Below are 12,413 nucleotides of genomic sequence, written 5' to 3' on the forward strand. Positions count from 1 at the left end.
GGTCAGGATAGTATAAACTTCACCTGAACATTTAAGCTCTGTATTAGCAAGTTAACCCCTGTCCCCTTTCCTATGAAGACTTTTAAAATTCTTCTTTTCTCTTCTTTATTTGTATGTACTTAAATTTGTTGAATTCCTAACCATCAAACTCATTCTTTGAACTAACACACTGTGAGGCTATATTGTGTTTTTCCAGAAGTTGGAATTCTTGTTTAAACTTTGGTCATTGTTTTGAGATTTATACAAAATTAAAGTAACTATCAACTTGTCTTTCTGGATTTGAAATTTAGTTTTTGGAACACCGCAATTTCTCGGGGATCCAAATTTTTAATGTTAACAGTGAGTGGTCTTTTAAGAAAATCTAATATGAAAATTTACATTTGTTACTATTTTTAAAACCTGGGAATAATATAATTTAGTTATTCAGTCTATTAAGAAATAGCTACACTGTTTCCTAGCAAAAGATCTTCATACCACCTGTGAGAAAGAAAACATCTGTTAAAAATGACAGGGTACACCTACCTATTCTAGAATTCCTTAATACAGAAGTTATTTATCTGCCATAGATATGTCTTAACACTGTTTAAAGATGGTAAAGATTAATCAAAGTAGTGTATTTATTACTTAGGAAATTGGCTGTTTTTCAGTATTTGTACCAAAGGAAAATTGTGTTCATAAAGATATGTGATTAGAGAAACGTGTTAATATGGCTTAGGGCAAAAATCCATAAATAGCTGCTCATTAATTAATGTTATTTTCGGTTTTGTTTATTTTTTAGAAGTCGAACTGAACCAGTGATGGGAACTTCAAAAGCAGTATGTAAAAACACAATCTCACACTTTTTCTACACATTGCTTTTTGCCTTTATAATGTAGCAGTGAAGTAAATCATTTAGAACTTAATATCCAACTGATCATAGTACATGTTGTAAATAAAATGTATTTTGATGACAGCTCAGTTGAATATGGATATATGTGGCATAATTTGCACATTTACTTTGTAGAAATGGGTAATTTGTGCCCCCCAAAACACTGTTTCTTATTAAATATGAGAGCATCCTCCCTGTATAACACTGTGTTGTACAGTTAATGTATGATTCTTTTTAGATCGTGTAGGTTTTACACTAATGAACATGATAACATGTTCTACATCTGTCTGTCTATAGTTAGTATTTTGTATGTATGTACAGGCTGTTGTGTGCTTTTTGTTTCTTGCAATAAAAAAATGTTTGGAGTGTATATTTTGCCATTTTCACGTTGTATCACTTAGTTTTTGTTAGTTTTTTTTTCTGCCTGATTGATGGCTTTAAAAAATGCATTAGCACTATGCAAAGCTAATATTAAAATTTGATACTTTCTCCAAGTTCAGACACATATAGAAAAGAGCTTTCCAGAGACTTTTGATGCAGCTTTATTATTTTGTTTTGTTCTATTTGGCAATTTTGGGTTTTTATTCTTTTTTTATATAGAGTGAGACCTGAAATTGGGCCCCCATGAGTACATAAATGTCTCATTGATGATTTATACAATTGAATACGTTGTTTTTAAATTTAAATACAAGGTCTTCCACTTCTAGCTTGCTTAGTTTTCCAAATTCAAATCTTTCCTTCTTTCTCATAAAGATACTAAAATGCTGCATTAATGGTAAGCTAATTGAGAGCTGTAGCTTATCAAAGATAACTCCCCTTGATTGGGATAACATCTTAATTTTTATGATCATAGCTTAAGTATGACACCATGTTGACTTGGAGGTCTTAAGTAAAAGGCAGCTATATTCTTGGGTTGTGGGGTGACACATTTGTTTCAGAGCATAGGGCTGTAGTAATTGGATTCTGTAAACTTGATGGTTCTCGAAACATTTTACTGCTCAGGCTTGATCTGTACACAATACGAGATTGTCTGAAATCTTGATTTAGAATTCAAGGGTATTGCTTGCTGTTTCACTTTATCCTTTTTAAATACTACTGATCTTTAATTGTGTATCAGGCATTTCACTAACCTTTGATCATTGCATCTTAAACATGATAATATAGAATATCTGAACTTTGAACTTGTTCTCTAAATACATGGCCTTTTAGTTCTCATGGAACTAAATAATGGTGATTCAAAGATCAAAACTTAGTGTTTTGGGGTCATCACCCCCTCCCCAGGGTATATGGGGTTTTTTGGTTTTTATGGTTTTTTCGTTGGTGGTTTTTTTTTTTTTTTTTGGGTTTTTTGGTTTTTTTGGTTTTTTGTTTTGGTTTGGTTTTTTGGTTTTTAAAGCATAATGCTGTAAAAAATAATGTCCAAGTTTCTGTTTTGCTGGTGATTGGTTTAAAACTGATTTTATGTATCCAAATGCTAGCACAAATTAGAGTGACTATCCTGGTGACTGTAGTAGTTAATGTAACACATTTTGTATAAAGTACTTTTATATAGTATTTAAACTAATTCAGATGAAGTTTTATTTCTTGAAAACAATTATTTCCTTTTTGTTTATTAGCATGTGTATAAACACAAATCACATGTTCATAAATAAAGTTAACATTCTTTTAGCCTTGTGTGTTCCCTGGCATGTCTGTATTACACTACAAGAAGCAGTTTATTTTATGCTTATTTAGATTTCTCTTTTCTTTTTTTTCTTTTTTCTTTTTTTTTTTTTTTCCTTTTTTTTTTTTTTTTTTAGATACTTAAAAGTGGCTTTAATTTTTAGGTAGAATTGTCTGAAATGGAGACATTAGGTAATTTAATATCCCCATCATTTATTTGCTTGGGGTACATTTGCTGGCATTTAAGATGAGAGAATATATTCATCAAGCGTAATTAATGCCCATCTTACAAATCATGTTATTGTACACATTCACAAAAGCCAAGTAAGATAGAGGCACCAAACCATATTTCTAAAAATTCTGATTAATAAAAGTAGATGTGTGTACATTTTTGGTAACCTAAGCCAGTTGTGATCAAGGATGGCTGTTTCTGTATTCTTTAGCTTTGTTTTATTTAGTCATCCTTTCATGTTGGTACTGCAAAGCTGGATATTCTTCTTTACTAAATATCAGAATTGCATTTTGTAGGATCCTTTAATTTCAAGCAAGTGTAGGTGGCATAAAAGATTTCAGATTCTTTCTCACAGAAGCACAACCACAAATCAGATGTGGGGAAGTGGATTAATTTTAATGATGCCCATCAGTTTTTTTGAAGACAACTTTTTTTAACGTGGTGCATTTTTTTTTTTTTTATCATTAGCATCCGAGAGTTAATACATTTAGTGATGCTTAGGATATGTAAATTCCTAGTCATTTTTAAACCGTTCCTTGTCTGCAGTTTTCATTTTATTTCCAGTACCTTGCTATATGTAGAAAGCAATTGGATGGATGCCTTTCTCAAATTTGTGGTAAATTTGACTTCTTATGGACTTTAAGGTATTTAAGGTGCTTGAGTGATTATTTGATGGAAAAAAGAAAGTGATGTAGATATTGAGTATCTGAAACCACTTCTTAGGATACTAATAACAAGCTGGCAGAAAACTAAAAGGGCAAGAAAGCCTGGCATAAGAACCCAAAAAAGCTATATCTTAGGAATGGGAAGAAAAAAAAAAGTATTTTGGTTCCAGCTATAAAAAAGTAATATAGCTGCTTTCTTTTAAAGAAATAATCAGTATTAATATTCCAGATAGTAATGGACTATTTTGAAAAGCTGTTAAGTTCTTTGGTTAGAAACATAGATGATACTTGACAGTAATTTGTTCAGTTCTTATTACTTAAATTTGAGTAATTCCTAGCTGACATAAAATGTAACCCTTTTCAAAATAGATTGAAGGATCAGAATTTATTCTGGATAAAAACAGGATATTTGTATATTTGTTTTTTTCTTTAAGCTTCTCTTTGAGATTAGTTCTGTAACAAAAGACCACTTAAAAGCTAGATGAGAATAAGAACCCACTGGTAGATTATATATTTGTGTATTAGGAATGTGGAGTTAGTACATTATGAACTCTGTAGCCACTCAAAGGGGAGGTAAGAACATTTTGTTTAAATAAGCATCCCAGTAATAATATCCATTAAACTAACTTTTAAAACCCTAAGATATTTATAAGATGTATTTTAAATTTACTCAACATTTTTATTTATTGAACTCCTACTGTGGTAGGTATTGTGCTATAAGAAACTTCATATTGAAACTGGTAACATTTCTGTTTGGGGCTCTCAGTCATGCTGCTTTTATTTTAATACTCTTAGTTCTCTGGAATATTTGAAAAATACCTGATGGAAAGTCACTTCGCTGTTGTTGCTGTTTTTGTTGTTTTTCTTTGACCCAGACATCTTGTTATATCTTCTCCATATTAAACAAGAGTTCTGACCAATAATGCATGAGAAATTTATGACCTGTTGAATAAGCAACCCAATGACTACATAGGAAGCTAATACTGTTTTCATTTTGGTACACTTACAGAGAACTATCTTTAGAACTAAATGCTAAAGGAGTGTCTGTGTGTGTACACATACACACATATACTTTTTAAAAAACTGGTATTAAAATCATTTCAGGGGATCAAATAATTAAAATTTTTTAGAGTTACATTTGAGAATACATTTTTAAAATCCCTCTTATATCCTTCAATATATAATACTTGCTCTGTTTGATTAGATTAACTTTCTTCGCACATTAAAGTCCATCTGCTAGTAGCCCTGTTTGCCTTTGCCCCAGGCTACCTTAGGTTTCCCTTTTTTTGGCTTAACATCTTTGCACTGATAAAGCTGTGGGGTTTTTTTTTTTTTCTTTTTCTTTCTTTTTTTTTTTTTTGGCAAGAAGCCATTCTTACTCTTTGTATGGGAGAATAAACAAACTTATTCAAACTGAACAGTACATGCTCAAAAAAAGAGAAAAAAGTAGCAATTATGTTGGAGCTGTTTTATTAAAGCAATTATCTGAGCCTTTAAAGAGCTGCTTGTTTTTACAATGTTATATAATGGCATTCCAGGAAGCTTAGAAAGATTTCTTATTCTCTTATCTAGTGTACATTGTCTTGAGCATTATCAAATTTAGAGACCATTGATAGACAGGAGACTCTTTAATATTTAGTCAATGCTCTGAACACATTTTCTGTGATATATTTTTCTTTACCCTGTTGATTTTTTTTTTTCATTGTAATTGAGTCCCCCTTAACTTTAACCTTTTACTGTGTGTGAAATATGTAGAGAAGGGTAAAGCGGGGTGAGCTACAATTTCAGCTTAAAACTGGAAATAACATTCTTTAGAGAACTTGTAAGAAAATGCCCAATATTTGAACATTAAGTGGCAGTAGGGACTAAATGATCACTTTCAGATGTTTTCAGTGTGGAACTTGAATGTGTGTTTAATTTTTTGTGAACAGATTGATGACTCTTCTGCGTCTATTTCTCTGGCCCAGCTTACAAAGGTATATATATATTCTTGAAAATATAAATCTTTTTCTAACATCGTATTTTTTTTAATATGGAACAATCGTTTGAAGAGGGGTTGGGGGAGGATATATTTTGCGAAAACCTTGTACACATTATTACTATCCTGTAAAGAGTAGTTGCCGTTTTGAGAAGATAGGGGGAATATTTTGGCAGCCTCACCATAATGTTGGAGTGTTGTTCATCTTCAAGACAGAAGAAACACATGAAGCTACACTTACTTGGTTTTTTTTTTTCCCTCATACATTTTGTTTAATTATACATTGGAAACTAACAAAGTTCTGGAGGAATTCCCTGGTTTTGGCTGTAAATTATGTGGACTTTCTTTAAGCAGCCAAAATAGAAGCTTTCCTTTACATGGACGATTGCACGGTTATTTCTTGAATATTTGAATTGATCCCATGAAGGTCAACATTTTAAATGTGTTAACAATTGTTTCTTTATGCTATAGACCTGTAGTCTGTCTGCATTAGAAAAAGTTTTAAACAACCTAATTTGTTTGAACACAGACTACATGAATTGTGTAAATGTATAAAGCTGTTTGCAGGAATATACCAATGTGTATGTTTGGCAGAGGGGCAAATTGTTACCTCCTGAAATAATTGTATATGCCATGTTTTGCGATAAAATTGCTTGCATTTTCTGATCAACAATGTGTACTTTTGTTTGGGAAAGCACTAGTGATGGATTACTTTTTACAACAATAGATGTAGCTTGCAAATCGTGCCAAAAAAAAAAAAAAAAAGACGTATATTATGGAATAGGCAGATTTTGAGGATCAAGAAGGAAGTCTTTCAGTTTTCCAAAAATCCTTTTTCCCTACTATCAGAAATGTAAAACCAAACTTAGCAACCAAGATTAATGAGTTAGATGGATTTTCCATTAGTGCTGTCCCTGTCTTATCCTTGGCTTTGTTATAGGTTGTGTCCTTTTCCCCTAGAATGTATCCCCCCAAAATGTCCAAGTAACAAATGCAGCTTTCTAAGCTCTTGTTCCGGGAATACTAAACATTAAAATTGATTCTAAAACAGAAAGTGGGCTGAAACCATCCTCTCTTACAATTTTCTAATGCAAAGCGGTCTAGCATAGAGTTAACATCTTAAGCAGTTTATAGTTCACGGTTTTAATTCTTATGTGCTGTAAGGACCATATTTGAGTTTTGGTCTGTTCCTACCATTGTTTCTTTGTGGGAAGCAGTTGGGGAATTTTGGAGGTTTGGGGGATTTTTTTTTTTTTTAACTATTTGTAAATTAATGTTTGGGTTCAAACAAATTAGTTGTTCAACATCTGTAATCCAGTTTTCTGTAAATGTTGCTGTTGTTCTAAGCTCTGTTAATGTTAAGCATTCTTTGTATATAAAATTACAATAAAATGTTAAAACTGGTTGCTTGTTTTGTGGATGAATGTAAAGATAAAACCCAATGAATGGCTGATGTGAGTGCTAGATGCTTGAAGATTCAAGTTATTAGGACTCACTCCCTTAGACCCTGCTTATATCTAGACCATTCTGTATATAATACCTTAAAGATGAAATTTGTAAAACTTTGGAGACTTGGATTTAAAATTATGAGTGCTCAGTTTGGGTGCTTTGCACTTACTTTGAAACTGATGCTACTACTAAAAGAGCCTTTCTGGCATAATATCAGCTTTGTAATATGTTCAGTTATTCTACCCAGCCCCTACCTCCAAGTTGTAAGCATTAAGTCTTTATGTTGTGACACTTGAATTATTTTTAAGGTTTAAAATATCAAGTGTTTCCTGAATCTGTTTTTTAACCCATTAGAGGAGTCCTACGCAAATCTTAATATAAGGTACAAACAGGGTCTAAGGTTTGAGTGCCCCCAGAAGGACCTTCCTCAGCCCTGCAGACACCCAAACATCATGTAATGACCTAAGGAGCTCCCAGTGCCTCTTCTAGGTTAAACATGTAAATAGCTTTCGGTTTTAGGTTTTATGCAAGATTAGATACTGCTCTTTACAGGATGAGTGGTGTTGTCTTTGGCTGTGTGGTCTTAAATGTGTTTCTAATGTGTGTGTCAAATAATTACCTGTTAAACAGACTGCCAATCTGGCTGAAGCCAATGCTTCTGAAGAAGATAAAATTAAAGCAATGATGTCGCAATCTGGCCATGAATACGACCCAATCAAGTAAGTCCATACATGCTTCATACTAATAGGAACTTTGGGGTGGATCCCCCCCCCCCCCCAGTCAAAAGCATTATTTTTTCAAGTTTTCGTGTACATGTAATTTTTTTTCCCTTTCAGTTACATGAAGAAACCTCTAGGTCCACCACCTCCGTCTTATACCTGTTTTCGTTGTGGTAAACCTGGCCATTATATTAAGAATTGCCCAACAAATGGGGTAAGTCCAAAGAAGAAACTGTGGTACACCTTATTTTTCTTAACAGTTTCTTAGTTATCATATATTTCTTGGTGAACACTGCCTTCTCTGTTACAATGGCAAATACGCACGGGCTCTGAAGCCAGATTGCCCAGGCTCTGTCACTTAATGGCTAGGTGAGTTTGGGCAAACTACTTGAGATTTTTCAGGCCTGTCACCACTTCTTTGTGAGATGTACATAGATGCTCATAGCAGTATTTCCCTCACGTGGCTGTTGGGAGGATTAAATGAGATCATATGTATAAAGCACTGCAAATAAGAGAAGCAATTAATAAGCATTGCATGTTAGCTAATACTAAAGGTAACTGCTTGCTTTCTTCTCCTTTCTCCTTTTCCCTCCGAATAGGATAAAAACTTTGAATCTGGTCCTAGGATTAAAAAGAGCACTGGTATTCCCAGAAGTTTTATGATGGAAGTGAAAGATCCTAATATGAAAGGTGCAATGCTTACCAACACTGGAAAATACGCAATACCAACTATAGATGCGTAAGTATGCGAGTTAGGTATGACCTGTGAGGCCGCTTTCCGGCCAGGCGCCAGTACTTTGTATAGTCGCGGGCTCGTAATGTGGCTACTTGGATTTCTTGTGAGCATTGTATAGTAAGACTGTTATTGTTAGTCTCCATGTGTTGCATTTCTGTGTGAAGAATGTGAGGCTGCAGTCTGCTCCATTAAATGCAAATTTAAAATGAATTTTGGGGTTTTTGTTATCACTGAGTGCCACTTCCCTTGTAGTCTTCTGGTTTTTTTCTTTTTCTGTCATACCCTGCTTTCTTCCTCATTCACATACATACTCCCACATAACCTTATATGCTATTTACATTTTTTAAGTGAAGACAAATATCTTAATCCTTTTGAGAAATAAAAGGCTTAAGCATAAACATTCTACAAGATGTCAAGGCAAATATAAGTGCCAAGAATAAATGAAAAACTGAGTTCTCTTGAACAAGTTTGTATATATTGTATGAGTGTTAAGATTCTGAAATATGGTTTATCTTACAAGCCATTAGTTTAAAAGACCTACAGTGCCGTATGCTACTGCTTCATGCTTATTTTGAAAGGGTTTTCAGATTTTACTTTGAGTCAGATTTAGGATAGATGTGAAAACCTCATGATATAGTTCAATTAGATGACTTCTCATTTTATTTGCCCTTATTGATACATCTAATTACCTTTTCAGTTGCCCTGGGCAACTGTGAACTCCTATAACATGGAGCACAGTATTAATTGTGCCTTTAGACTATGTTCTCTAACCAGTCCTCCAGTGGTTTATGAAGTGAGTGTATCCTCAGGACATAACCTTGAGAAACATCAATTTAGAGAGTAGCTGGCCATGTTCTTAGTGACCCAGAGAAAATATGCAGAACAGTTATCCTCAGCTTCATACTGTCATGTTGAAATGCAGTGTAGTGAGCAGGTAAGGGTGATATGGAGTAAGATAGCTCTGATACAGAATGATATGGAACAGATGGTGTGGTTTTGAGTATGCCCTTTAGCGAGTAGCTAATTATTTTAGTTCATGGGTAGGAATGAATGTTCTTCCTAATTCCCAACCCTGTTCACTTTCTCGGTTTCACCCCCATCTATTTTTTCTCCGTCACCATCCTGTGTTTTGTGGTTCATCTTAGAGCAGTCTGTTGTTACGCTGTTTCTAATTCAGACGTTTCATACATGCTTCCAAACAACTTAGGTTGAATTGGATGGTTTTTACAGACACAATTTAAGAGCAGACCGCTTCATCTTAATATAATATATACAAGTAAAAGTATTTAAATAGAAATTTGTGTTGGAAAAATTAACACACCTTTGTGAACCCTAACTAATAATTAACTCATTGCTTTTGAATGCTGAAATACAAAAGCCCATTTGTGCCAAACACACAGCAAATACTGGGGAAAATGGGAGCCCAAATATTTTAAATGAAACTTTCACCCTCTCCACTAACACCACTGATAAGCAACTCAGACTCTTCTTCTGTTTCTTTTTCTATCCTCTCTTCTCCTCTTTTTTTTTTTTTTTTTCTTTTCTCTCTTTTGGGCAGTGGGAGACTCCTCTTTCACAAATTGGGAACAATGGGGCATAAGCAAATTGATACTTATTTCTGGAATCGTGGTGATGTCTATGGAGCAACTGCAACACAAATAACACACCTAAGGTACCCTACTCTGTACAGCTGAGATTCTTTCATTTCCAGCGTTGAGATTGACACACTCTGTTCCTAAATGAGGTAGCAAGAATTTATCTAGGAATTCCTGTGTTTTATAAACCTGCCTGATTATGGAGAAGATGGGGGTGTTCAAGCAGTGGTGACAAGTCTGAGAATAGTGTGTTGTTGTTTTTTCCTTTTAATATATTTAATATACAACATTTCTGCAAAATGCTCTTCTGCTAAAAAATGGACCTCAAATGATGGAAGTGTTACTTTATAGTTTTGTAACACATAACTTTGATCACTTAAGTCCGTAATATTTCTTTTTTTTTTTTTTTTTTTAGTAATATTTCTTAGTTGGTTGTAAATAGATTAGTCTTTTAAAATAGTGATTATAAGTAGGCCACTGGTTCTGCAGTCTACTTCTAGCAACTGCTGTGGTTGGTGGCATTCTATTTCCCTTGAGCTATCCCCCTTGATTGTGTAATGTCAACACCAATTTCTCTTTCCCATGGTATGGCATTCACTCTTTAATACCTTCACACGTTCTGGAGACTGTACTGTGGAGGGGAAATTTCGTTTGTTTGTTTGTTTGTTTTTCAAGTAACATGGTAGGATAGAGAAAATTGTGGTTAGGGTGTTGTCCTGTCTTAAGTTCAAATCCTGTCTCTGCCACTTAAACATAATTTTGTGGCACTGAATGTGTCCCTTTATTCTCTGGCCCTCAGTTGTAGAGTTGTGGATTCTTAAGATCCTTTTAGCCAGTTTTATAGCATATCTTTTTTTGTTGTACTTGTTAAGGATTTTGTTTTATGTCTTTTTTGTTGTTTAGGGGGAGGATGTTCATAACTACTCCCTTATTTTGGAAGGTATTATACTTGTATAAACAAATTTAGCATCATACTGAATTGTAAGTTCCCATAATGGTATAGTAGAACATGTGTATGTATGTATGTATCTTGGAAATACTTTGCGTTCTTAACAGTGTTGAAACAGTAAAACCTTCTTTTACAGAGAAGCGTATGCAATTGGGAAGAAAGAAAAGCCACCTTTCTTACCAGAGGAGCCATCTTCTTCTTCAGAAGAAGATGATCCTATCCCAGATGAACTGTTGTGTCTCATCTGCAAAGATATTATGACTGATGCCGTTGTCATTCCCTGCTGTGGAAACAGCTACTGCGATGAATGTAAGAAACGGTGACCCTTCAAAGGCCTAGATCTTAGAATGTTCTGTGTGTTTACTTGGAAAGGCTCTTAGCAATGCTATAGGTTTTAATAGTGAAGTACAAAATGTTGATAATTGGTCAGTTCATCAGTGAGCATTTAGTAGCAACCGTTTTTGTCACTACATTTATTTTTTAAGAGATTTTATTTATTCATGAGAGACACAGAGAGAGGCAGAGACATAGGTAGAGGGAGAAGCAGGCTCCATGCAGGGGGCCTGTCATGGGACTCGATCCTGGGTCTCCAGGATTAGGCCCAGGGCTTAAGGCGGCGCTAAACTGCTGAGCCACCCGGGCTGCCCACCCCCCCTTTTTTTAAACAAGTGTCGTTGTCCTGCCAAGTATTAAAATGGGCCACTTGTACCTTCAGTGTAGGTGTACCAAAGTTTTATAAAATGAAGGATTTTTGTTTCCTATACATTTTAAATGGTATGCAAATTTTTGAAAGCCTTTTGGGCCTTAGATAATCTTGAGATATTTTTAAATGGTACTTAAATCTCTTTCCTAAATTGTGAAAAATAGCTTATTCTAAAATTCCTAAGTGTGATTGAGAACTGCTCTCTCTCTATAAGCCTACTACCCAACATTTGTCACGTGGTGGCTTGTGACTTTTTTTCTGATCATTTATATGAGCACTTGGTTTTTTTCTGCCACACTCTAAATTTGCCCCTTCTTAACCCAGATGAAAATGGCATTATCTGAATATTTAACTGCTCAGTCCTGCTCTGGCCTTTTTCATTTCTAAGCATAGCTTTGGAATATAAATCTTTATTTTGGGAGCCTCTTCAGTGAAGACCAAAGTTAAGAAGTCCCTTAAGATTTGTGTCAAAGTACGTCTCAGATTTAACAAATCACTTACTCCCAGGTGTTTTATTTTGCAGCATAGTCGGTGAATCTTGTCTTTTAGTGTTTGTCCTATGTCCTGTTTGGTAGGCATCACTGACCTGCTTGCCTAAATAACGCTGCTGGTTTTTACCTTGTATTTTTCTCGTGAGACTTTTTTTTTGTTGTTGTTAAGATTTTATTTGACTCCGGGGGGAGCGGGGGGCGGCGGCGGGGCAGAAACACAGGCAGAGGGAGAAGCAGGCTCCACGCAGTGAGCCCAACATGGGACTCGATCCCAGGTCTCTAGGATCAGGCCCTGGGCCGAAGGCAGGCGCTAAACCACTAAACCACCCAGGCTGCCCTCGTGAGGCTTTTTTAAAAGCCTGCTAA

At 34.8% G+C, this 12,413-nt stretch overlaps 1 protein-coding gene across 4 annotated transcripts in view; it reads left to right on the plus strand.

Moving 5' to 3' along the window:
- RBBP6 (RB binding protein 6, ubiquitin ligase) overlaps positions 1–12,413 on the plus strand; it is a 32,059-nt gene that overhangs the window by 7,966 nt on the left and 11,680 nt on the right. For all 4 annotated transcript variants that reach the window (XM_077907050.1, XM_077907049.1, XM_077907048.1 and 1 more), the window contains 6 exons: positions 779–815; positions 5,359–5,403; positions 7,485–7,573; positions 7,691–7,787; positions 8,173–8,312; positions 10,990–11,162. In XM_077907050.1, coding sequence (XP_077763176.1) covers positions 779–815; positions 5,359–5,403; positions 7,485–7,573; positions 7,691–7,787; positions 8,173–8,312; positions 10,990–11,162 — 581 coding nt within the window. The remainder of the gene's footprint in view (positions 1–778; positions 816–5,358; positions 5,404–7,484; positions 7,574–7,690; positions 7,788–8,172; positions 8,313–10,989; positions 11,163–12,413) is intronic.

This window comes from Canis aureus, chromosome 8, assembly GCF_053574225.1.
Source record: "Canis aureus isolate CA01 chromosome 8, VMU_Caureus_v.1.0, whole genome shotgun sequence".
NCBI lineage: Eukaryota > Metazoa > Chordata > Mammalia > Carnivora > Canidae > Canis > Canis aureus.